This window comes from Rhipicephalus microplus, chromosome 5, assembly GCF_043290135.1.
Source record: "Rhipicephalus microplus isolate Deutch F79 chromosome 5, USDA_Rmic, whole genome shotgun sequence".
Classification (NCBI taxonomy): domain Eukaryota; kingdom Metazoa; phylum Arthropoda; class Arachnida; order Ixodida; family Ixodidae; genus Rhipicephalus; species Rhipicephalus microplus.
In genome coordinates this window covers 42439498-42464120 of record NC_134704.1, presented here as the reverse complement: position 1 = coordinate 42464120, position 24623 = coordinate 42439498, and the positions used below count along the sequence as shown (strand labels likewise).

General features: G+C 43.3%; 1 protein-coding gene and 1 long non-coding RNA gene across 4 annotated transcripts; one reads left to right on the top strand and one right to left on the bottom strand.

The window, feature by feature from the left end:
• Window positions 1-405: 405 nt before the first annotated feature.
• Window positions 406-23629, bottom strand: LOC119173899 (medium-chain acyl-CoA ligase ACSF2, mitochondrial-like). 3 transcript variants are annotated; one of them, XM_075895314.1, is made up of 16 exons: window positions 23334-23628; window positions 18854-19022; window positions 16247-16375; window positions 16111-16164; window positions 15307-15425; window positions 15193-15240; window positions 14462-14579; window positions 13843-13938; window positions 11299-11447; window positions 11136-11227; window positions 9703-9779; window positions 8636-8743; window positions 6832-6977; window positions 5238-5379; window positions 2859-2969; window positions 406-2256 (listed from the first exon to the last, which is right to left on the bottom strand). In XM_075895314.1, exons 1-16 carry the CDS (start codon window positions 23447-23449, stop codon window positions 2137-2139), a joined length of 1794 nt encoding a protein of 597 aa, XP_075751429.1. In that variant the 5' UTR covers window positions 23450-23628; the 3' UTR covers window positions 406-2136. The 3 variants fall into 3 exon arrangements, with proteins under 3 accessions (XP_075751429.1, XP_075751430.1, XP_075751431.1); XM_075895315.1 differs by lacking the exon at window positions 18854-19022; XM_075895316.1 differs by lacking the exons at window positions 406-2256; window positions 2859-2969 and having other exon boundaries at window positions 5241-5379; window positions 6827-6977; window positions 23334-23629.
• Window positions 11377-17518, top strand: LOC142817751 (uncharacterized). Its single transcript, XR_012895336.1, has 3 exons — window positions 11377-11507; window positions 11962-12142; window positions 17330-17518. It is a non-coding gene; the product is annotated as an uncharacterized LOC142817751 (long non-coding RNA).
• Window positions 23630-24623: the final 994 nt, after the last annotated feature.

Sequence of the window (24623 nt, the reverse complement as noted above, 5' to 3'; positions counted from 1 at the left end):
ATTGTTCAACAACTCACAGAAGAAGTCTCTCAACGGCACCACCTTGGAGGTCAAAATGTTATACATGTTACATACTACGAGGGACGAACGGGTGCCGCTATAAGGAGCTTCGCCCCTAAAAGTGCATAATTTGTCGCTGTCGACTGGCACCATGAGTGTTGTGCGCATTCGCACAACGCTGTAACCTAGGGACCAGCTGTGTAACACCTGCCGATTTCCACGTGGGAGAGGAGAATGCTGAAAGGTCGAATGAATGGGAGTTTTCGCGCCAGGCTGCATCGCGAGTCATCCCATTGCGTGCATAAAAATGGATTTCTGTGTACAAGTTATACATAGGCAAGAAAAGCGAGTATGATTTTTGCTTATACCATTTAATGTCACTTCGCAGTAAGGAGTCAATCGAGCTAATGTTCAGCAGCGTTTTTATTCTGCATTATATTAGTACAGTAAGTATAGGTGACAAAAGAGTGACACACAATTGAAACGTTCGTTCTCATTTGAAATATTTCTTTAACTTTTAATGGGCATAAACACTGTTACCGTTGCTTGAAGGGAAATCTTTACTAAAATACATGGTTACAGCGGGATGGGAACCTTAGTTTTCGAGTACTTACTGTAAAACGAGTTAAAGAAGGAGGATGGTTAGCCACGTTCATAATTTCTGAAGCTTTTATAAGCAACTATATTTCTGTCATGAAATCTCTGTGTGAGCTTTTGTTATTTTACTTGTTCATTCCCGAATGCCTCGTGACGAGGTGGACACTACAGGGACCAGTGCGAACTGCGGCCAAATATGGACCAGCTGACATTTTAAAACAAGCGTGTGCATTATCAGATAGGTTGGTAGGGGCCAGTGTTTTATGCGACTTTTATTGTATATTCAGGGGCCTCTGAATACTCCATGCAGCCCAGGTTTTGCATTTGCATTGGTGGATGCGTCTCGTGTTTGCACAACCATATTACTACTAATTACTACGTATTGCACACCCACAGGGTGTTGTGCTCCTCATACCAGCCATGTTTTCTTAATCTGGTGCTTCTGTACATTTGTCTTATCGTTCCCATATACACACGAATTTTTACTTCCCATTCATGTATACTCCCCCACCCGCTCCTGTGCTTGCACTCAGGTGGGCAGTGGGAGAAGGGGTGGAGGCTCCCAAGACGTATAAACGGCACCAAATCAATCCCATTCCTTTATACGGTAGGACTTGTCCGACCATTCTTCGAAGGCAACTCGTCAAAGTGCAGAGCTAGGGCCATGCAAATTTTCAACGACAATGGCTTCATGTTGCATTCGAACGACTGTTTCGCATTCCACCTTCAGGTTCGAGAAATCGAAAACCAAAGAAGCACATCACCTCCCCACTTTAATTTCTGCATCCATTGCGAAACTTGTTTAATCATTCATTTTTTTCACTATCGATCAAAGGATGGAGTGGAGGTGGGGCTATGCGCTTAAATATGGCCTTCGTTAAAAAAAAAATTGGTTGCACTTCTATGTGCGTACACGTATTGCAATGTTGACTAATTAGAGAACTTTCACTGATGCTTCCACATAGTATGCATATCGCTGCCTTCTTCTGCGTGGGTGAACTGTGATCTCTTTGAGCAAATTACCGCATGGAGTGTTCCATCAGGTACCAAAGCTTGAGAAAACAGCAAACAAACTCTAGTGTTATAGCAAAGGCTCATAGACCTATCCGGTGTTCCGTCACCTGTTTTTTTTTTCTACTATACTGACACAATTTTTATACAATAAATACTTCACAGGGTCCAAAGGGACATTGAAATGTACACGAACGGTAAAATTCCTACAGTTATGCTAGGAAACCTTTTATGAGTTCAAATATGCATTGTCTATATAGGAGACCACTAAGATTTATTTTTGGGTATGCCTCGAGCCCATATGGGTGTCTTTCGCGTATCTTAATTCTGATTTGCTTTTATCCCGTGGCATCGGCTTTACTGGTTGTAAAAGTAGGATTGTTAGCATGAAAATTCTTTCTAACATTTTCCTAATTTAGGCCTAGAAAGTACGTACACAGAAGAGCGATACTATTTACATATTCTGCTACTAACACACTAACGTAATATTTCACAATTCTTACTGTACAATGAATATTACGCAGGACATCATAAGTGGAGTATCTTCTGGCTCTCTTCTTTCATGACGTGCTTCTGTACCTTTCCGGACACTGTCTTGGGAAACTCGCTCACAAACAGCACATATCTCGGAATCTTGTAGTGACTCATCTGCGAAAGAAGGTATAGGTTTTTCAATGCGACGCTTGGAGTTTGCTCGATTGCGTGTTCTAGACAATGCGCCGTCCAAGTGCGGTTTGTCAGGGAGGTATTTTAGTCGAAGAGCACAAACTTCGAATTCGAGTTCGAACGTCAATTTTGCGGCACGGGTGCTGAATAATAAGCTGACGATGCTTGGCTGCCAACTCATAGGTGGTGGGTTCGATCCTGGTAGCGTTGGTTGCATTTTGATGGTGGCAGAACGCTATATGGAGGCCTATTGCACGTTGTAGAATATCAGATGATATCAGTTTCTGGAGGCCTCCGCTATGGTGTTCGTCATAATGATACCGTAGTTTTGAGAATGAAAACCTGAGATAATAATAATAATAATAATAATAATAATAATAATAATAATAATAATAATAATAATAATAATAATAATAATAATAATAATAATAATAATAATAATAATAATAATAATAACAATAATAATAATAATAATAATAATAATAATAATTTATTTTAACATTGAGTCTAATAAATGATATCAAAAAGCCTTCAGCTCGTAAGCAGTTTTCGAAATTTTAAGAAATTCAGAAAGATTTACGAACCTTTTTCTTGCAAAATATTTTTATGTCTTCTTGACTCAGACTAAATCCGGGCTTCAGTTTAATCCAAGCACAAACTTCTTCTCTCTGTCCTTCGTCTGGGACACCAACCACCTGGGCGCAGTTGGAACAAGGTGGTAAGTTTCCGGAGTGACAACCATTGCGTGTCTATAAACTAGCACCAATCACACAAAAAAAAACTATCAGGACTACCACGATCTTTTCTTCTATTAAAATGATAACTACACAAGGCTGACATTTTCAGTAGGCCACCGGCTACCTTTTGTAGCATAGCTTAGCAAACATAACATAAAATAAGGAAGAGGACGGAGCACTGCTTGCGTCACACGTGCTTCCGAGAGCATTCGCCTGAAGGTGCGACAGACGTGTTTCCAACTTCAATGCCATAAGTCTACATATTTGCACAGCGCAAGACTACGAGTAGCTACGACATAACTAGAGAAGAAGAGACAAGGACAGAAAGAGCGCTGACTTCAACTGAAATTTTATTAGCGAGAAAGCTGAGAATATATACTCATGGCAACTATGTCACGAGTATATCTTTTTTCAGCGTTCTAGCTAAAAAAAATTCAGTTGAAGTCAGCGCTGTTTCGGTCCTTGTCTCTTCTTCTGTAGTTACGTCGTAACTACTCGTAGTCTTGCACTGCGCAAATAAGTTGATTACCAATCGCCAACTAGCCCAAGCATCTGTCTTATCAAGTCATAAGTCTGTCCAATTTGTTTCTTTGCGCCCCTTCTTTGTGGTTGGAAGCAACGCCGATGCCGCATCACAGCGCAGCGCAGGCGTTAGCGTGACCGTGACGCTTCCCCGTCGGTTGCCCGCATAGCTCCTCGAGCGGTGACATGCTATCGCAGAACACCATTCAGGTCTGCTTCATACATTGAGCTCTCATTTAGAAGAACTTCGGGGAAAGCAGAGCAATCGTTCACTTAACTTGAAGTTCACTGAAACGGACATTCACCGGAGTACGGAGCAGCACCTCAGATGTCGCGTAAAAAGTGTGAAACGCAAGTTGTATTGTAAAGAATTTAGTAATTTTCATTTATACAAGCGCAAGAATAGAATAGGCTGTCCGGCCAGTACGTTTCTGTGCACCACCTCTGCCATAGCTTGCTGCTGTAACTCAAAGTTTCGCTACTTTCTCATACATCCTACAGCCTCGACTATAAAGATACACAATTTGAACCTCCCTCAGCCATCGCAACTTCATTGTCGCACTGTTCTTCTTTCGGTTCGCGATGAACGCTGGAAGCCATTTCAGAATCTGATCGCTGTGCGCAAGTACCGAAGCAAGCGTGACCCGTTTTCGTCTGCCGTGTACAGCCGCTTTACCTGCATGCACAAGCGATGTTGCGCAGCCGCCGATATATGGACGATTTGGGGGAGGTTCGCATCGGCCACACCAGTGCTCTCGAGCGCGAAACGTCGTTAAGTTATTGACACGTCGTGGTCTTTTGTACGGGCTGAGTGGGCTCCTTGATCGGCCCGTTCTTTACCGATAATTCTACAGTGACCCGACAGCAAGTGTGGGATTGGACTAGTTTGTATTTCAATATTTAAACTGCTCGGCGTAAAAAAAAACGTTTTAGACAACAAACACTAGATACAATTGTGTTTGTTGTATAATTTTTTTTTCTCAGTATCCCTGGCCGTAGCCTAGGCGGGGCCATTTGCCCACCCCACCAACTCGTCGGACTTTGAATGAAGTTCTTTCCTGCTCCTCTGAGCAGTTCAAGTGACTTTACAGCCACTGAAATATAATGTGGTGCCCTTTCTCTGTTATGTGGTGTAGCATTTCTGCCGTCTGAAAAAAGCAACTCATCGTGCGGATTATGGCGTAGACTTGACAGAAGTAACTGACGTGCCGCCTTACAGTCTCAGAAGATGGCCCACCTTTGCGTGCTTTGGCCAATAATGAAACACAGCGCAGTGCGAAGCCCTGCAAGCTCTGCTGCCGTTGCAGTTGTTTCATGAGCTGTCCTGTATCGTGGTTGTGGCGTGCGTGATAATTTAATTTCTTTCTATTTATGTGACTAATACTGCAGTACAATTAAACAACTACATACAACGTCCCCTTTGATATCCTTGACTTAGTTGTCTGTTTAATTCACTTGCTTGAGTCTAACAAATAAGAAATGGGTCCTTCGAATAGTTGCCCTGATATTTATCAGCATAAATATAGCACACGATGGTCACATGAACTCGGCAACACGGCCTGTTTTAAATGATAATATTTAAACGACATCCCCACGCAGACAGGGTAACAGTGTCACTTTTCAGAGTTTTTATCTGGTGCGGCGTCTTTGCGACTTCGCAGCCACACAAGCGATGTAATTAGCTCGCATTCGGTGGTCACTCGCCTGCACTTCCTGGACGGCGGGATGGGTGTAGAGGAAGTGCTCGACCTCCTGCGGATAGACGTGCTCGTCGCCGCGCACGATAACGTCCCTCATGCGACCCAGGATGGACACCCGGCCGTCTTCAGTCATCATGGCGCCGTCCCTGCACAGTGCGAGGGGAGTCCGCTTTGCACCCATCATTCTTTAAAAAGCGCACTCGTGCACTTTCGCGGCCATCGAAGTTATGTATCGAAACAATCTGCTATAGGCTATCTTTAGGTATATATGGGAGAAAGCCTTGAATCCTTCATCAAGCTCGGAAAATGGCCATCGGCGTCTGGTGACGTGGGCGTCAACACGGGTGATGCGAAAAATCGTCACCACGGGATGACGCCACCGTATGACGTCATCGTGATGTCACAACTCGCAAAATTTTGAAACGTCATCGTGACGTCAGCGGCTAGGCCCCATGTGACGTAAATCTTCATTGGCTCGGCTTGTAGGAATCTACGGTTATCACAGCATGTGTTGCTGTTACGGACAATCATAACGTTAACTTCCCGGGATTACGTCATGCCATGACAACATAACGACGACACAAGGTCGACAAAATTTGTGACGCAATCACGACGTGATGGCGTCACGTGGTGAAACACTTTAGGATATCGGCTTGTCAGTGTTTAATGACGGCGCGGTGTAGTCACGCAGTCATGTTCCATCACCAAAATGGGTGTTTGCTACAAAAATTGGGTAATTCAAAATACTCGCCCCGGGTTCACTGAAAACGAAGAAAGCAGGCGTAACACCAAGAAATAGCCGACGATGTTTGTGAAGCCGAAACAGCCTTCCCTACATGCCGTAAGAAACGTAAACCGGGCATGTATACTATAGAATAGAAAAAGAAGAAGACTGCATGCTTTGGCCCTTCACTGCGCAGTACAATTACTACCTACATAAAGCTGGACTAACAGCATCTCCGTTGTGTCTCTTTTGCAAGAAATCAGAATCAATAGATCATTTCTTTTTATCCTGTCAACAATATTCTTATCAAAGGAAAAGATACCTGGTCGAATTAATTGAGAAACTAGGTTTAAAAATAAACGTGGAAGTAATTTTATCCCTCGGAGGGAGTACATTAGGTTATAGCCACAGGGAGGTTTTCTCTGTTGTGTGCGAGTACATAATGGCAACAAAAATATTACCTTGTTAATCTATTGTTATTATTTACGCCTACGAGAATACCTGAATGCCTGACTTAGCACTCTTGATGATCCTGCCACCCGGTTCTTGGCCGATCCCCCTTTGTGGGCGAGTGCCAGCAAAGCTGAAGGTTCATCATCATCATCATTATTCTGCGTACGATGCCGCCGCCTCCACCTATATCTGTAACTTATAGAGAGCTCCACTTTGTTGGTTGGTTGACCGCCATGAATGATGGATCACCGTTAATGTACATTGATTAAAATTGACTATATGGAAACCGAAGTGATTTGGAGGAATGTTTGGTGTACTTGACATTTGACTGCACAATGGCATCCATCACGTAAATACAAGGAACGCGCTTGATTTAGCGGTCCCCTCTAAGTACATAGAGTATGCGTTAAGCAGACCTGACCCAGTGTGATACCAGCCATTGCGTATGGCTTCTTTCGTCTTCTTGTCCTCCTTGAAGTAGCCCATGAAGACCGTGTACCCTCGGACACAGAGCTCGCCTCTCTCGTTGGTAGGAACAATCCTGTTTTTATCGTCGACAATCTTTACCTTGAAAAGAAATCGAAAAAAATTCAAATATAGCATTTCGAGCTCCGTAGCTTTCCTTCATTCTTTGTACATAATGTCAGTTATGGCAATGCTGCGACATTAGGTGGCACAGAAAATTCCTATGTAACAGCAGTCGTGCTCTCAAAGTTTGCTTGTTCTTCCAAAGCTTTCGCTTCTAATAAAGTTCCCCTGTCTCGGAAGTAGTCATCATTTAGGCGCAAGCACTATGAAGACAAAAAATATGGCACAGCTTGCTTCAAGCCATGGCACGCAATGCTTGAAAAGGCTAAACGGGACGTACTGAAGCCTGATCTGGTTGCATCTAAGATGTTTCCAGGCGTTAGCAAGGTGATGCCAGGTGTTCTTTCTGCGTTGATTCTCAGCGCAGAGAGGCTCGAGTGAAGCCTCACGCAGTTTCAGACACGACACGCATGTCCAAACTCCAGACCAAGGTCGCGCTCTAACCAAGCGTTCACACATCTCATACACCGACCTTTGGCGCGTACCTTCCATCGCTTTTCTCGCAGCTGCCAGGGCCTTTCCAGTTCCCTTGTATTCTCTCGTTGTACGTACTCGTGGTGTTCGGCTCACCTCCGTCGCTTCGCAGCCGTTTGTTGGGCTAACTGTTGGCTTGTTCATTTTCAGTGGACAGGTAGTGAGTAGTCCGACTTACGTAATTCATGTGGCATGTACCCGTTCATGATAATGATAGTTTTCTAATAGGCCACACACACAAATTACGTCAAGTTTAAACAGCTTCGCTGTTAGTAAAAAAAAAAACACGTTGAAAGTGACTGATGAGTACATTTTTACTTGTATTTCTCACGTACATGACAGTCGCAAAGGCAGAGCCGCAATCCAGTCGGACTGAGAAAGCCCGGGAGCGGTACCTCGCTGTCGGGTTAACTAAGCCTAACTTAGCCTAACAAATCTTATGCGTACTTGCAAGCACATACTCTATAGGTCGGCGGTTCACCGTCAGTAATGATTAACCAAACATGTCGTCTTATGCCTCTCCTCAGCGAAGAAATGTGTTTACTCTCAATTGGCTATCTCAAGTGTTTGGATCACATATATGTGGCCTATATTGTCGACGCGTGTGTATTATCAACTGACTATCCCTGCACCCGTGTATGCTGTTAGTACCTCTTAATACATAATGTTTATTTAGTTGGTGAGCAACGGTTGGTGAAGCAGCGTGCAAAATACACGTTCACGAACGCTTAAAGAAAGGCCCACACAAGCATCCCGGAATTAAGAGCTTGTGTGGGTTTCGCTTTATGTTCACGTGTAGCAACTATGTTGTGCTTGGTTTCATCGCTGTCGTAAAGGTATTAAAATGCTTTTCAAAGCCAGTGAACGTTATTATGTTGCGTTTATCATAGCATTGAACTGGACAAGTTGAGAGAACTTGACAGTGGTGGGCTGCAGCACGAAGGGCCACAACAGAAACAGCAAGGCGTGTTTGACAATCCACCCTTTATGTGGTCGCCGTGCATTTTTGCTGCTCCCAATCATCAAAAGTTTGCTTTTTTTTTCTCCGGAAAAGAAAGTTTAGCGTGTACTAACTCGCTTGGTTTATAACAAAAACATGTGAAGTCATTAAAACTGTAGATTGTAAAGCATTACCGCATAACGAACAGTGAATACATAATTACCTCAACGTGGTCCAACGGTCTTCCCACCGACGTTATCCACTGATCTACAGGTTCATTAGGGTCATTCGCTGCAATCATAGGGCTTGTTTCTGTTGTTCCATACAAAACCTGCACGCGCAGCCATGCAAAGCAAATGGTTGAAAAAATTTATTCGCTGAACAATATGTTACTGGGATTAATCAAACAGGCTTGACTGCAGAATGTGAATTGCGTCTTCGATTAGAACTTTTCGGATTCAAGATGGTCTCTTTTCTCCGACAGAACTGTCTTAGGCTGTTGTCTATGTTGTTGTTTTATCATTGTGACAACCAGTTGGCTTAGCTAATCATTTGGCAAACAGTTGGCCTAAATTATCATTTGGCAAACAGTTGGCCTAAATTATCATTTGGCAAACAGTTGGCCTAAATTATCATTGTGGCAACCAGTTGGCTTAGCTTATCATTGTGACGTACAGTCTCTGTAGCAAATTTTAGAAGACGCTAGTTCTGCATGTTGTGGCTGTTGTGCTCCCAATATTTAAGAATTTAGAAAGATAGATAGATAGATAGATAGATAGATAGATAGATAGATAGATAGATAGATAGATAGATAGATAGATAGATAGATAGATAGATAGATAGATAGATAGATAGATAGATAGATAGACAGACAGATAGACAGACAGATAGACAGATAGATAGATAGATAGATAGATAGATAGATAGATAGATAGATAGATAGATAGATAGATAGATAGATAGATAGATAGATAGATAGATAGATAGATAGATAGATAGATAGATAGATAGATAGATAGATAGATAGATAGATAGATAGATAGATAGATAGATAGATAGATAGATAGTGTTTTATTGGTTTCCCCGGAAACATTATCCTGGCATTTCAATTCATTCCGATTTTGAAACTATGCGGTCCTGACCGCAAACAGCCATTATATACCTCGATTCCCCTTCCCTTTGACCCTGACGCGTACTCTTTCGTTTTCCCTAATATCGTCGGTGTAAGTTTAGGGAGTAGCGTCATTGCGAATTTCTTTTTGTACCGCTAAAATGATAAAGGTTACTTACGTGGATGCGTTTCGCGTTGAGCTTTTTCATGATGTCTTTTGTCAAGTGGTTTGGACATGGTGCGCCAGACACGACAGCTGCATTCGTGTACGGAGTTGTTAGGTTTCAGTTATCAAATTGTTTTCGAGTTCGCCAAGCTTCTTTGGTTCAGAAACTCCACTGGACTAAAAAATATTTTTTATTGATGCCGCACGCTTGCCTTAAGTATAGTTGAATATTACCTCAATACTTAATGTATGGACAACTCTGAAAGTCACTTGCTTACATATAGTCACAGTTCCACTCTGCACAATAAAGTTATCATACGATTATTTGAAATATTTTCTGAATGGTAATGCACTACCATGAATAACAATTTGCTGGGACGTTCACGCTGTAGCTGCGACTAAACTTTCAAAAAACCCAATTCACACACTAGCTGGGAAACGTAGCATTGCCGGTACCTCAGGGTTTTTAACAAAGTATACTGCCATGGGAAAGACAAATTAAGCAGTAGAAAAATAGAAAAAGAACTCTTTTCACATTTAACAAGCGGGAATGTTTAAAGGTGTAATTACTTCGCAGCCTTAGAGCCATACGCTTAAAATATCTGGAAGACAACATAAGGGAATGAAACATTGTTTTCTGAGACAAATCTACTTCTTTCCTCCATTACTTTTTTTCTGTAGCCTTACTAAGACCTAGAAGCATTCACATAAAGTTATTTTTTTTTCAATTAGTTGAACAAAGGGACACCACCAAAAAGGCTCGAAAAGTTTCCCTTATGCATCGTTTCTGCCTTGATAGGACATCGCAACTGAAGGCGACCAAGGAATTCCTGAAATTTCTAAGAAAAACTAATTTGAACAAGCGGCTGTGACAGCAATGTCTTGGCCCCACCGTGGTGGTCTAGTGGCTAAGGTGCTCGGCTACTGACCCGCAGGTCACAGTATCGAATCTCGGCTGCGGCGGCTGCATTTCCGATGCAAGCGGAAGTGTTGTAGGCCCGTGTGCTCAGATTTGGGTGGATGTTAAAGAACCCCAGGTGGTCCAAATTTCCGGAGCCCTCCAGTACGGCGTCTCTCATAATCATATGGTGGTTTTGTGACGTTAAACTCCACATATCAATCAATCAAACGACAATGTCTTGTGCCGCGCGAGTGTGATGAACATGTAATCCACTGCATGTTTGTGTGTGAGCAGTGTTATGCGTTACCTTTCACTGACTTTCCGTTCTTTTTTTTTCTACTTGTTTTAATCTCCCCCTTCCCGTCCTCACGTGTATGGTACCAAACCGGCTTTCCTGAATTGGCTAGCCTGCTTGCCTTTCTTTCTCTACAATTTCTTCCTTTAACCGCCCTTACATGACATCATTCATCATTTCTACTAACTCGTTATTATTACAGACATTCATGGAACAGGAAATACAGAAAGAAAAAAATAATCACTCGCACCTGTTCGAATAGAGGAAACATCGTAACAGCCGTGCTCCACGTGATGTAGCATGTCAATGTACATGGTCGGGGTTCCGTAGAGGAAAGTGCACCTGCAAACGTCGGGCAAGCATGTTAGCAAAAATAATGAACGATATGTCCCGCACTGACACTCCGTACGTACTTTTCCGCTGCAATGCACTTCAACGCAGCAGCTGCGTTGAAGCTCGGCGCCGGCATCACAGCCGTGGACCCGAAAATGGCCGCCGAAATCGTACCGGCTATGCAGCCGAAGCAATGGATTAACGGAACGTTCAGGCAAATCACTTCTTCCTGCGAAAATTCAAACGTTCCCTCTAAGCAGATCAGCGTTGGGGCGGAAACTATAGGCAGGTGCGTACTGAGGAAGGCAGACAAGACAAATCCTCGTTGCTATAAAGATTAGAAGTTTGCATATCTAATGTTGATCCCAGTTGTTGTATTTCCATTTATTGCATGTCATGGTACAAATTACCAACTTTACTGACTGAACTTGCCAGAAATGGTGCGGACTAAGCTTTAATGACCTTGAATGAGTTACGAAATATGTATATGCAATTGTGGATGTTCTTTTCATGCAATATATTTGACGTGATTGGTACTTTCACTTGAAATCGAGTGAACTTAAAGTAGTTTTTTTTCTATATGTAAACGTTAAATATGTATATTTTTGAATTGTAATCTAGTTAGGCTTCTTGAAGTTTTGATGTTTATGTACGTTTTTTTTACTTTATATATGCCTTTATGTACTTCTTTTACGCTTTCTCTTTTATGTATTGCTGTCTAACCTATTTTGTGATATGCATAGGTCGATGATCTTGCTCATGAGTCGACTGACTCATACTCAAGTCAAGCAGTGATTCTAAGTGAGTACGGGTGAGTAATACTTTGGTCGGTCGGAGTCCCAGGAAGTCAAGTGGAAGAAAACTTTCACGAGTATGAGTCTTAGTCAGTTCAGCCCAGGATAATTTTGGAGAGTCTGACTCCGGGTGAGTCCAAAGTTTCAAGATATATTTGTTAAGTGAGTCTGAGGGAGTTGTACTTTTTTTTTCCGACCTAAGGTCCTATCTATACCCATTTCGAACATCACTACTAGCCTTACCTGAATTAACGTTTGTACTCACGTCCGTTCACAGGTATTCCAAAGCTGTTTTGTTCATTCACCATTTTAATGCTTATTGATCAGAGGCGTGAATTACATATTGTGGGTGCCTTGACGCCCCTCCCCCCTCCATTTTTTTCAGAAAAGTTTTTGATAAGTATATCTTATGTAGACGTCTCTTCCAAGAAAAATGACCTAAGTGGTTTGCGAGTACTCATATATCGTAGTTTAAGGTACTATATGAAACACTGCCAAGAAAAGCATCGATTAAGTGCGGTATTGGTGTTGAAGAGCGTTGACATTGTGGTTGACAAAGTCAATTCTAGGCTAACAGAATCATAAGTAGACTTACTCGGGCGTGTTGATGATGTTATGAAAGTGAGTTTGAGTGAGTCCGGATGAGTAATATTTGTTTAGTTGGTGCTTGAGTGAGTTCAGTTGAAGAGAATCCTGGTGAGTGCGAGTCCAACTGAGTCTGGCTCCCGAAAATTTTGGTGAGCCTGAGTCCGAGTGAGTTCAAAGTGCCAAATTTATTTCATGAGTGAGTCGAAGTTATCTACACAGGTTTTGTCGACCTATGGTCATATGTAATTCACACCACTGTACGCCATGGTCTGGTGCACAGACTTAGTCAAGCTTTTTCAGGTTTTTTGTTCGTGCGCCAAACATCTTACAGATGTTGAATAAATTGAGTTGAATTGAATTGAATGAATAATGCAAACTCAGCCGCCGACAGGGGATATTCATTTTTTTTGTCAATTATGAGAATAATGGCATCTCTGCTCGTGCATTAAAAAAGTGGCGCTACACATGCGAAATTGCTTGGGGCAAGCACTTTTGATTACAACATTCGTAGTGCAGCCATGGCAGTGTTAAACGAACGACTGATTGTCAAAATACATTACACAAAATAAAACTGATTCGAAGAGGTTGTTGACGTGAATGCAGCCTTCCTTTTCAGTGCTTAATAAAGTTATTTATCTATATTTATCTATCTGGATTTTCTTAGAGAAAAGTTTCTGTTTGCGCGCGCATGCACTGCTCATGCTCGAACTCTAGGGGGGGGGGGGGAAGAACTTTCTTAGGGTGTGGGTCGTTTCCTCATCTGTAGTATGTATGTAGCCAGCTCTAGTTTATGAATTGCTTAAGAGATGGCGTTGTGTGTATATGTTCTTGGAAATAATAGCGCTAGATGACGTTAGTGGTTTTGCTGTATAGTTAACGATTTCACACAGTTGACAGACAGACAGACAGACAGACAGACAGACAGACAGACAGACAGACAGACAGACAGACAGACAGACAGACAGACAGGCAGGCAGGCAGGCAGGCAGGCAGGCAGGCAGGCAGGCAGGCAGGCAGGCAGACAGACAGGCAGGCAGGCAGGCAGGCAGGCAGGCAGGCAGGCAGGCAGGCAGGCAGGTAGGCAGGCAGACAGGTAGGCAGGCAGACAGACAGACAGGCAGACAGACAGACAGGCAGGCAGGCAGGCAGGCAGGCAGGCAGGCAGGCAGGCGGATGGATGGACGGCAGACGCTTGGACGCCTCGCCCCACTCATCATCATTCATTCCGTCAATTTAGTATACCTGCTTGTGTAACTCGAGCCTCCGGCCTACAAGGTAGGCATTGTTTACCACGTTGAAGTGGGACAGCTGTGCAGCCTTCGGCTTTCCAGTAGTTCCCTGCCACAGATAACAGTGTCAGGGCATTTAAAAACGTGCGCCTCGGTACATAAATGTAACGTAACCTCAATGTAGGGTGTTTAAACACGTACAGACCAATGCGATGACTCTTACAACGCTCAGTGCGGAGAAAACGTAAAAAAAAAAGTTATCGAATGGTTTACATTCACTTCTTAGCTTCCGTATCCTCTCTTATGGCAAAGTATTAGTACGAGAAAGCATTTCCTGCTTCATAATCAGAGGTTTTTTTATAACGCAAGACCTCCGTTATTAACAATGAATAACAGTTTCATAATTGTGCTTGTATGAACACGCAAGTGACAGTTGGTGTTTGAAGACTTAACGATTGCCACTGTGAAAGACTGCCTAACTGACAATGGCCCGACCAGCCAGTTAAAATTCGTCTGAAGTACACCTACGAGCACGAATGGCAGCGTATACTACGTCGAGAATTGGAATATAACGAATATATTCGTCCCCTTTATGCATTGTTCAAGATTATGTGGGGTAGCGACGTTCTTACTGATGTGAACTGTAGGTTGACAGCGTCGTCCATCTGCAACTTGGAGGAAGTGCAACGCAGGGCACGGAGATGTTCGTTTGTAACAGACTCCATCAGTTCGGCAAACCTAACCGTGCCCCTGTGGAAAGCAGGAGTTTTGTTAAATGTTTCATTTTTCGATTACTACCATTACTAGGGGCTAAGAAGCGACCAAAATGCGAGCAAAGAAAAGTTTTCAGAAAATTCGAGCTGCTGAATTTCGATAGAGCAGGATTAAACCATAGGTCTGCCAAGAAACTTACGAAATGCTACATATTCTTAGTGTTCATAAAAATCATCATATAAAGAAGTCACAGAATGTTTTGAGGACGTTAACTGTACTGCTTCAAGTGTGTTATAATAATAGCAGTGCAGATGTGAAAAAAGTCACACAATTACTATAATACGCTGAAAGCAGTTCAACTATCGTCTCCTATACTTTCTTTGGCTTCATAATCTTAATTTTTCTTAACGTTGAGCCAAACAAAAAAGAAAGCCTCAAAATGTTCTTCCTCCATTCATATCTGAAGTGTTCGTTTTATTCAAATTATTTTGCGGCTTATTCATAGTTTGCTCTTGGTCCCACGCAGATCTAAGTTTTCAACGGTAGGCGTTAAAAGCCAAGTACATATATCACGCGACAAACATTCTCTTTCTGGGACTCCATTACTCGGAAGTCTCTATTGGTGGCTACACAAGGAAGCAATCCTTACGGCTTTGCAGTTTCTCCGATGCTTATGACGTGCTTCAAGCTGGGTAGCCTGCAAGTGAGACATGCTCCAATGAACTCACTTGCGCCATCCCTGTGACGTCAGCTGTTAGCGTACCTTGCGCTCTTGAGATGACCGAAACGGCTCGATGCTAGCTCGGGTGCCAGCTTAAGAAGTAGGGTGTAGTAGTCCTGTTTCGAAAACTGCTCCGACACTATCACGACTTTGCAGTCAGTCTGCAGTGAATTCAAAAGAAAAAAAAATATCAGCTTCCTCGCTAGGGTGGAGGAACAGGTGTGATATGAACGAATCGTAATGGTATACAAGTTAAAGCTGGCAGCTAAACTCTCTTGGATCCGACATCGCATAACTCTACAAAATGCTACTGTAAGAGTATACGGCCTCTCCGTGGCAAAATTCTCTTTTCACACTTTCTCGTCGCGTTGAGGGCGCAGCACGTAGAAAGGCATACACGGTATACGGGCCATGCACCTTCGGAGATGGCGCAAGCGCCAGTGATCACGTACACGTCCCTAAAATCATAGCTCACAGTGGCTGCTCAAGCGACACCCTCCCCCCCCCCCCTCTGTAATATTTTCATGCTCGTTCAGGATGGGCGGGTTCTCTACTTGAACTTACGACGGCAGGTCTAATAACACAAGTGGCATGTTATTGCATGCGCCCTCCGAGCGATGGAGACGGGCTCGCTTGTTAGGTCTCTGCTTGAACAGCGCTCGTCACCACCGCTCACGCACTTTAACCCGTGGTTAGAACATACGATGGGAGGGGGAATTTTATCAGTGTGGACTTTACATGAAACAGGATGACGACGGTGATGACAGAAACCCATCGATAGGGTCCATGGAATTGCTATCACAGTGATAAACTGTATCTTCGGGAATATATCATGTTTATGCTTACGTGATTCAGGCAGTGTTCCAGTTCATGAATTTTGTAGGTCGTGTTAACGTTGACCTGTAAAAATTAAAAAAGGCGTTACAAAACTCTTTGTGAGGGACTAAACATTCTATGATTCTGTGTCTCCGCGAAGGCTTACCAAGACCAATCCTGCCTTGGCAGTTGCAAACAGCACGACGGCCCATTCGTACATGTTAGGCGCAATGATTGCTATTCTCGAGCCAATTCCCAACTTCAGCGATATCAAGGCGGCTGCGAAGAGGTCAATCTGCAAATCAAATAAAAAACAAAGTAAAAGCTTCGCCAACGCTTTCGTCATTGCTTGCACGTGAAGCTTGCGAGGAAGGCAATAAATACTCAAAGTAACATAGCCAGTGCCTGCCGCTTGTGCCCCCCCCCCCCCTTTTTTTTGTTCTCTTTTTTGAAAATCATCGAAGCAATATTACCAATTCACATGAGCAAAATATTCTCCCAAGCAAAATTTATAGTATAGAGGGTGGATGGGGGGAGACAGGATTAACCAGCGCTGGAGCCTGGCTTTGTAACAGCCAACCATCAGAAGTGTTCGCCATGGTGGATCAGTGGCTACGATGCTCTGAGGCTGCTAACAGGAAGGTCGCGGGTTCGAGCCAGGCTGCGGCGACAGCACTTCGGTGGAGGCGAAATGGTTGAGGCCACTGTGCTTCGCAATGTCAGCGCACATTGAAGAGCACCAGATGGCATAAAGTTCCGCAGCCCTCCACTACGGCGCCTCCCATAATCACATCGTGGTTTTGGGACGTAAGAAGGAGTCACTAGAAGTCACTAGGACGTAAAACTTTCAATTATTAGTATTATTAACAATCAGAAGTAACGGACATAAATATTTTTGTAACCTCACTGAAGTGTCATTGTGGTTCACTACTTCTGTATGGTTGCCCAAGGTCGCGGGATTGAATCCCGGCCGTGTAGGCCCACATTTCTATGGAGGCGAAATTGCTTGAGTATGGTGTACTTAGATTCAGATGCGCGCCTAAAAAACCCAAGTGGTCGACATTTCCGGAGCCCTCCACTACGGCATCTTTCATTATCACATCGTGGTTTTGGGACGTCAAGCGCCAACATAAATTATCACTTGTAACTTTCGTATGTTTAGGATATTTATTTCATTGCAGTATTTATCTGCTTTTCTCACTTCCTTTGTATATTTACAAAGCACACGTTTTTTTTTCTCTCTCACTAGGTCTGACTTCGCTGTCACAATAAACACCCTGCATTTCGTCAATAAATATACCTGCATTCTGCGCATATCACTTGTCCATACATTACAACATTGCCGTTTTCACAATGTGAATGCCAACAACCATAGACCACGGCAGAACTCGAGCAAGCCACCGATTGTTTTTAGAGCATAAATGTCTGCGTACTCTCATCTCTTTCGAATATATGTAATTATTATATCCCTATCACTTTCCTCTCCTGACCAAAGTGGCTTTATATTAAGTAGAAATGTCGCCGGAAAAAAGCACGCTGCCCCCTGTGTTTTTTTTTTCGCCGCCAGGGTAACAAAGAGTAACCTTTTGTTCAAATAAGGCTTATCTTCATGCCTCATTTTGAGTGAATGAGGTAAAGAGTGAGAAGTATCACGAGTTCATTGCTCTGCAGAGAAGGCTCTATGTGCGACCACTAAATCTAAAAAAATAACAATAGTAAAAAAAGGTTTCGCGACATTTACGTTTGCAGCATGGTTAAACGAAAATCTCCGCCAGTCCTGGTTATCTCTCGCTGTGTAAAAAAATCTTCGAGTGATGACAGCCACCAGGTTTCATGTAGTGAAGTTTGTCCTACTGTTTCTCGTTTGAGTTGTCGTAAAACTAAAAAAATGGTGGTGAAACGACTCAGTTGTTTGCGCTCATATTTTAATGACAGTGAACAGACCTATCATGTACCGAAATTACAAGGACAACAAAAAAGTGTATGTGCGTCGGGTAGGAAGGGGAATGGATTGTGATTTTGTTAGGTACAGAAAATCTCGTAGGTGATTTTGACAGCATGAAACTTAGTTTAAGCAAGTAATTTTTCAGTCAATGGCGATCAATTAGTCATTAGTTTGTGAATAGTTAGATATTTAAATAGATAATTACTGTCGTGATTATGAAAAACTGGATTATGTATGCAAATGAATAGTTGAGGGACATCTAACGGCGTTATTTTCTGAATCGTGCTACTTGCGCGCTAATTTTTGCCGAATGATAAAAAAATCTGATAAATTAAACAAACGTGATTGCACAGCAACGAACACCAGAAAGGATGGCCCTCAGGTAGGCTCACAGTGAAATATGGCCAGGATTAAAAAAAGAAGAAAGTAAAGAACAAATATGGTAGTCAAGAGGAGATTCCTGAATTCCGAGGTCTTTCTTTTTCAGCCAGTAAAAATGTAGCTACAAATAGTGTGCGGCTGAACATACAGCAGCGCTTCATGGGAATGCATAAAGATGCCTCTAAGGCAATTGTTGCTACGGAGCCAAATAAATAAATGTTTAAATAATTAAATGTAGTTTATCACCCAAATCACTAAAAGGTGATTTATTGTACTGGGAACAATATGTTCGAGGCTCTCATCGTGTAACATTAACCTGCATTTCTTAAAATCTTTCTAGCACTTGGGAGGCCATTTATCAATAAATATGTTTGCAAACACAACAACCGTCTTTCATTATAATCATCAATTAAAGCAACGGAAAGCAAAACTATGCGTTGCCCTCACATCCTTTTTATACTCGGCGTACGTCTTCCTGATGGACTGGTGAGCGGACACGATCGCCAAACTGTCCCCCCGCACGTCTGCAGTCTTCTCAATGACGTCGCCAACGGTGCAAGAAAATAGGCGCTCTCTTCCCGGGCGGTGGTAGTAGCTTAGCTTCGTCAACGTCCTTCTGTAAATAAGAGAAATGTGTCAAGGCCCTACTTTCAAAGTAGCCTGACCATGCTTTCTGAAAATGTTTACGCTAAACGTGCTCTCGCACGCCACGCTGTTCTATAGTGGTTATGGTACGCGTCTGCTGGCCCGAAGGCCACGGGATAGCGTCCTCGCAGAGGCGTCTGAATTTCGATAGAAGCTTAGACATATTTGCACCTTAAAGAACCCTAAAAGTATTATTCTTATTAGTATTAGTAGTGGTAGTAGTAGTAGTAGTAGCAGTAGCAGTAGTAGTAGTAATAGTACTCCTACTACTAGTAGTAGTGGTACTCCGACTACTAGTATTAGTAGTAGTAGGCATGCTCCCGCTTCAAACGCATGTCACTATATGAAAGATGCGACATAGAGCTCGCGAATTTTTCTATTACAGTCTAATGAAAAACAAAACGTACTAAAAATGCCTCACAGCTCTTTGAGTATTCACCTGGAGTTTCAACGCTACTATCGTGACGGGTGCTCATTAACGTATCTTCAGGACTGATCACCTCGTGTAATCAGGTTCCCCCGCAGAGTGGGCTGCTTCGCAACCAATTTGAATTTTTGTTCTGCGGGGCACCAGGTGGAAAGCGCATCTACACTTGTTATTACGTTTACCTGCAGGTATTCACGGAGGCAGCAATTCTCTGCCGCCCACACACAGCGGCCGGCAGATGCTCGATCATTCGCCGATCTTATGGAGGAACAGGGTGTGTCCAGATATTATTTGACAGGACTGGGCAGTACTGCGATATAACAGTATAGCGGAAGTATGTTATATACACTCTTGTATATCTTTATTTTTTCATTACACTTGCAAATTTATTTTATCCTAACAGTTAAAAATATTTTACGACGTACCGTGACACGTTTTAGGAGACAGGTATCTCGTTACTTTTTTGTCGGAAATTGACAGACATATATTCAAAGAGGAGAGAGAGATATTTCTGTGCCGAGCCAAGCAAAGGAGCACCACTGATGCGCGACACCGGAGGAGCAGCGACCAGTTCCCCCGACGCACAGAGTTTGATGAAGCGACCAAAATTACTGATGTTGAAATCGCGGAGGTAGCGTGGTGCTTGTTGGCCCCTGCCTACAAAAGCCGCTCTCTCGAGGCCAATGCACACCCACACAGTTTTTTTTTTATTCGAGACCTAGATGACCTGGGATTGAATACGACCATTCTGCAAGCAGGACGTTGTGGTTGTTGAATAGAGAAGAAAATGACGGCCGCATCGAGGGATAGGTGCCATGATCAGGGGGATTCTGGGTTCCATTAAATGGAGCGAGACGGGACAGCCATGGCGTCGGTCTCATTTCTTTACAGTGGTCATGAAAGCGCTGCTCATTATTTATAACAAAACACCTTTCGTTCTTGAGTCTTACGTTGAGGCTCAACCAGCGCCTTCTAAGAGACAGCCTATTTAAGAAGCTGTTGTATCTTAAGTGCGGTTAACACCATCACAGTGACGTTGGTTAACACTATAACCGTCTCCGCAAAACACATATTCTGCATAAAATGTACAATTTGTTCAAAATTTCCTAATGGTCGTTAATGGCCGGGACGACACTCTTGATTTGCAACAATAATACCATCTGATGTTTTACCTTCTAATGCACCTGTGAGATTACGAGGCACGCTAGTTGAGGGCTCAGAAATTTTCGACAAACTGGTCTTCTATACGTACACCAGCATAGCACAGTACACGGAGCTCAAGCTTTTCGCCTTCATCGAAACTCGACTAACGCGGCCGGGATCGTAGGCGCGAGCTTCGGATCAACTTTCAATAAGTTGCCACTTTAATCACAATGTTAAGCTTCACTAAGAAATGTCTTTGGGTAGCATCGATACCACTTAAAAAATGTACAGGATCTGTATTTATAAATAGTTTTTCGTCAATTTACCATATCATCCATGAATACTCCCTTAAATATGTATTTCAGGTTTCCAGCGCACTTATTTCGGTATCTGTACTGTCATGTGACTGCCTTTCGATATGAGAACGCACAAACAACTGAATACCTCATCAGGGTATTTGATTACATGCTCTTGAAGAAGTATAGCGCTTCTTTGAAGCAACAAAAATCGAACGCCGTTTCTTTTTCTGCATTGGAGGCACACAACGTGCGATTTACTAACAAACAAAATAGTTACTCGGAAGTGAAAATATTTTCAAACTAGATAACTTCTTCCCCAATCCGCACAAACATATTCTATTAGACCCGACTACTGACAAAGGTGGAACATGCCATCGAAGAATGATTGCTCTGCATACGCTTTCGTACGAGCACCATAGCTAGACACTATCCAAGTTTACCTGCTTATACGACTGCAAACGCGAATAAGCAGAATATAGTTATTGATACGTGGTGACATTTGATATGGGAAACACTGCCAAGCCACTGATATATCCTTCCTCGAACCAAAGCAAACGAGTTTGTTGATACCTAACTGGTATTGCTCATAGTGTCGAGCATAAGTGAGATGTAAGTATCTGTAAACATTTAGATTGTCTTGCTTTTTTTTAGCCTATAAGCGCAAACGTATGCAGTAGTTTACTAATAAAAATTGGAAAGGATGAATCATGCAGGGTATTCAGTTCCACTGACTTGAAACCTGTGGAGGGGAACAGCACGTAGTGTTTGAGAGAGATTTTTTGGACGAGGCACTAGTTGCCGAGTCTGAACGTGGACATACAGGGAAGGCTATTTCCCCTGTGATAATAATTAAAAATTTTTGAGGTCTACCCTCTCAGAAGTCTACATGATCATGAGAGACGCCGTAGTGAAGCTAGGGCACCGGTAAATTTTGACCGCCTGGTGTTCTTTAACTGCGTCGGTATGCAGCTTGCCCTAAGCTTTTTCTTCCCCCCATTCCCGACTTCAGTTCTCTACGGCATACGTTTCAGCTCTACGAACTTCGATGGCCATTTGCGTGACCAACTCGGCGCCTTCTTTCTCAGCAAACTGGTGGTGAGTGATTGGACGGTACACAATTTTTTGTGGTGCATGTCCGTTTGTGATGAACCATCACTACGTGCCACATGTGACGGTGACGACATTAGACGCCGTCAAGCCGGGGTGGTAGAATGCTTCGCACCTAATAACTATATTATTATTTGATTTGGATACTCCTTTCTTACTGGAATGGCAAGCTCCTCTACATGCAATTACTGCAGCTGCGAAGAAACAATCGCCCATCTTCTGTGTGAGTGTACCCATTTCAAGACCCCAAGACAAGAACTTAACGAAGCTCTAGATAGAATAGATGATCAGCCTTTGTCGGAACAATAGATTCTGGGTCATCGGCAGAGTCCATCTTCAGCCCAGAAGACTTTGAAAGCTTTATGTTTTTTTTTTTTGCGGACAACTGGCTTTAGAAACAAACTTTAGTATCGTAATGTCTTTGATTTTGCTTTTCCTTTTTCTCTATCTTTTGTCATCCCCCCTCTCTCTTTTAACATTTCTTTTCTATCATATCTTATTCGCCTCACCTCTTTCCCCAACACAAGGTAGCCAGCCGGTCTAGGAACTGGCTAATCTCTCTGTCCTTCCGCTTATTTCTTTCGCCCTCCTCATTTGATTTGTATACACAAAAGACACAAGGACACAGGGGAAGCAGTTAGAAAACTGGCTGAGAGCTACCGTTTAACGCGGAACGACACCTGCCTACTCCTTCCACAATGGCAAACAGTTTCATTGGGGCCACAATGACCACTGCCGCAAATACTTGAGAAATACAATGTACAAAGCTACTTTAGACACAGAAGAGGTATATTAATATTAAAATGAATGCTGGTAAGACCAGCTACATCAGGACAGATTAATGTGCACTCATGCAACCCTTTAACGAATCCCATGAATGTTCAACAGGTCGCCGAGGGCAGCGAGGGCGGTGAAAACGACTGTGTTACATTAAGGCGCACATGAAATAACCCCAGATAACCAATATTCCTCAGGGATCCCCCGCCACGACTCAACTCATTGCTGCATCGTGGCTTTGGCGAGCAAGAGCCCAGAATTTTCACTTGAATTTAAAGGAGCGTATTTCGTTGTTCACTGAGTCATACATGTACTGCTTAGTGTCCAATGACCTCATTACGACGCGCTTGAGGCAACGGTAGTGCTAGCGGCGTGTTAGCGAGCTCCCGAACAGCTTCAGGGCGCATACGAAGGCTCTGCAGGCCCCACACTTCTGATACTTTCTCTAAAGACTTGTCTACACGAACAACCAAAATCTACACGTTTACGTGATCACAACACCCACATCAATGTCCTGCGGGGGGCTTACCTTTGTACGCTGCATGGAAATCTGAACGCCGCTGGCACACAAATGCGGCGAAAGAGTCGACCTTGCATAGCGTCAACAAGAGCTTGGATCCCCAAGTGGGGGCTGGCCGGTGCCATTCCTCGAGGTTCAAGCGTCAAGCCCAGGGTGGTAACATGGTAACAGTCATCGTGTTTTTAGCTTGTATTACTCGCATGAAACTTCAATTTGCTTATAAATCCAACCAAACAGGTGAAGCGGAGACGCTACGTTTGTGTACCCCAAGACGATGTTCCGGCAATATCTGTGCTAGCGAGGCGTGCTGCAAATGTTTTTGTGGCAAGCGGCCAGCAGGAGAGTGGGGTTCCCGATAAGGCCTCCTTCTCCTCCGTTAAGCAAGCCGCCGCCGAGGTGCGTACTAGGCCCTGCAATCAGGCATGCAAAAGGAGGAAAAGAGTGGAAGCCGAGCCACATCAAATTGCTCGCGCTGTTATCGGCCCCTTCACGTGACGCGCAGTTTGCTGGCCGCCCGAGATGTCGCGTGACAAGAATAGAGATCCCTTGCCGACCCATACAAAACCCTTGACCGCCCCAATTGCGTGAACGCGCAATAACGCTACAGTTGTCTATTGAAGTCAGAAAGTGAGATTTATGCACATGTTTATTATCCTGTGGTAGCGTAAAGAGGGCACAACAAAATGCACGCGATTACAGACGCACTGCGCTTATAGCAGCGAGATGTAATGTGTCTGTGTGTGTATTTTCGTCGGCCTTTCTTGTGCCCTAACAAATTCTTGAACACGTGGTGTCACTGGCGTTAAACCTTCGACAGTTAACAAGCAGCAGTGTTTTACAAGGCTGCAACTCACCACGAATATGAAAAACTGAACTCCTGAACTTCTGGCTTATTCGCATTTTTGTGTCCTGTTCCCCTGTGTGCGACCGAAGGATTAAAAACTGTGCTACACATGTATTTAATATATTGCTGCAAATATCAAGCATGAGGCATGTTCTCTTTGTGACCCAATATACATTCTTAAATCGCTCACTCTTCGCATTGTAAAACACGTTGACGGGCCTTCGTTAATTGACAAGCCGCTGCCTCTGACGAAAATTAGAAGCTAATCGCGTGTGCGACAAAAGCTATTGTCCCGCCTAATAATAAAGATCCCATGTAATATTAAATAGCATGAAAGAGTGAACTCTCTTGAATAATTTGTACAGTCGTGATGGATCGAGAGAGAGAGAATAAATTGAGAGAAAGGCTGGGAGGTCAACCAGAATTGTAGCATCCACTTTGTTACCCTCCGCTAA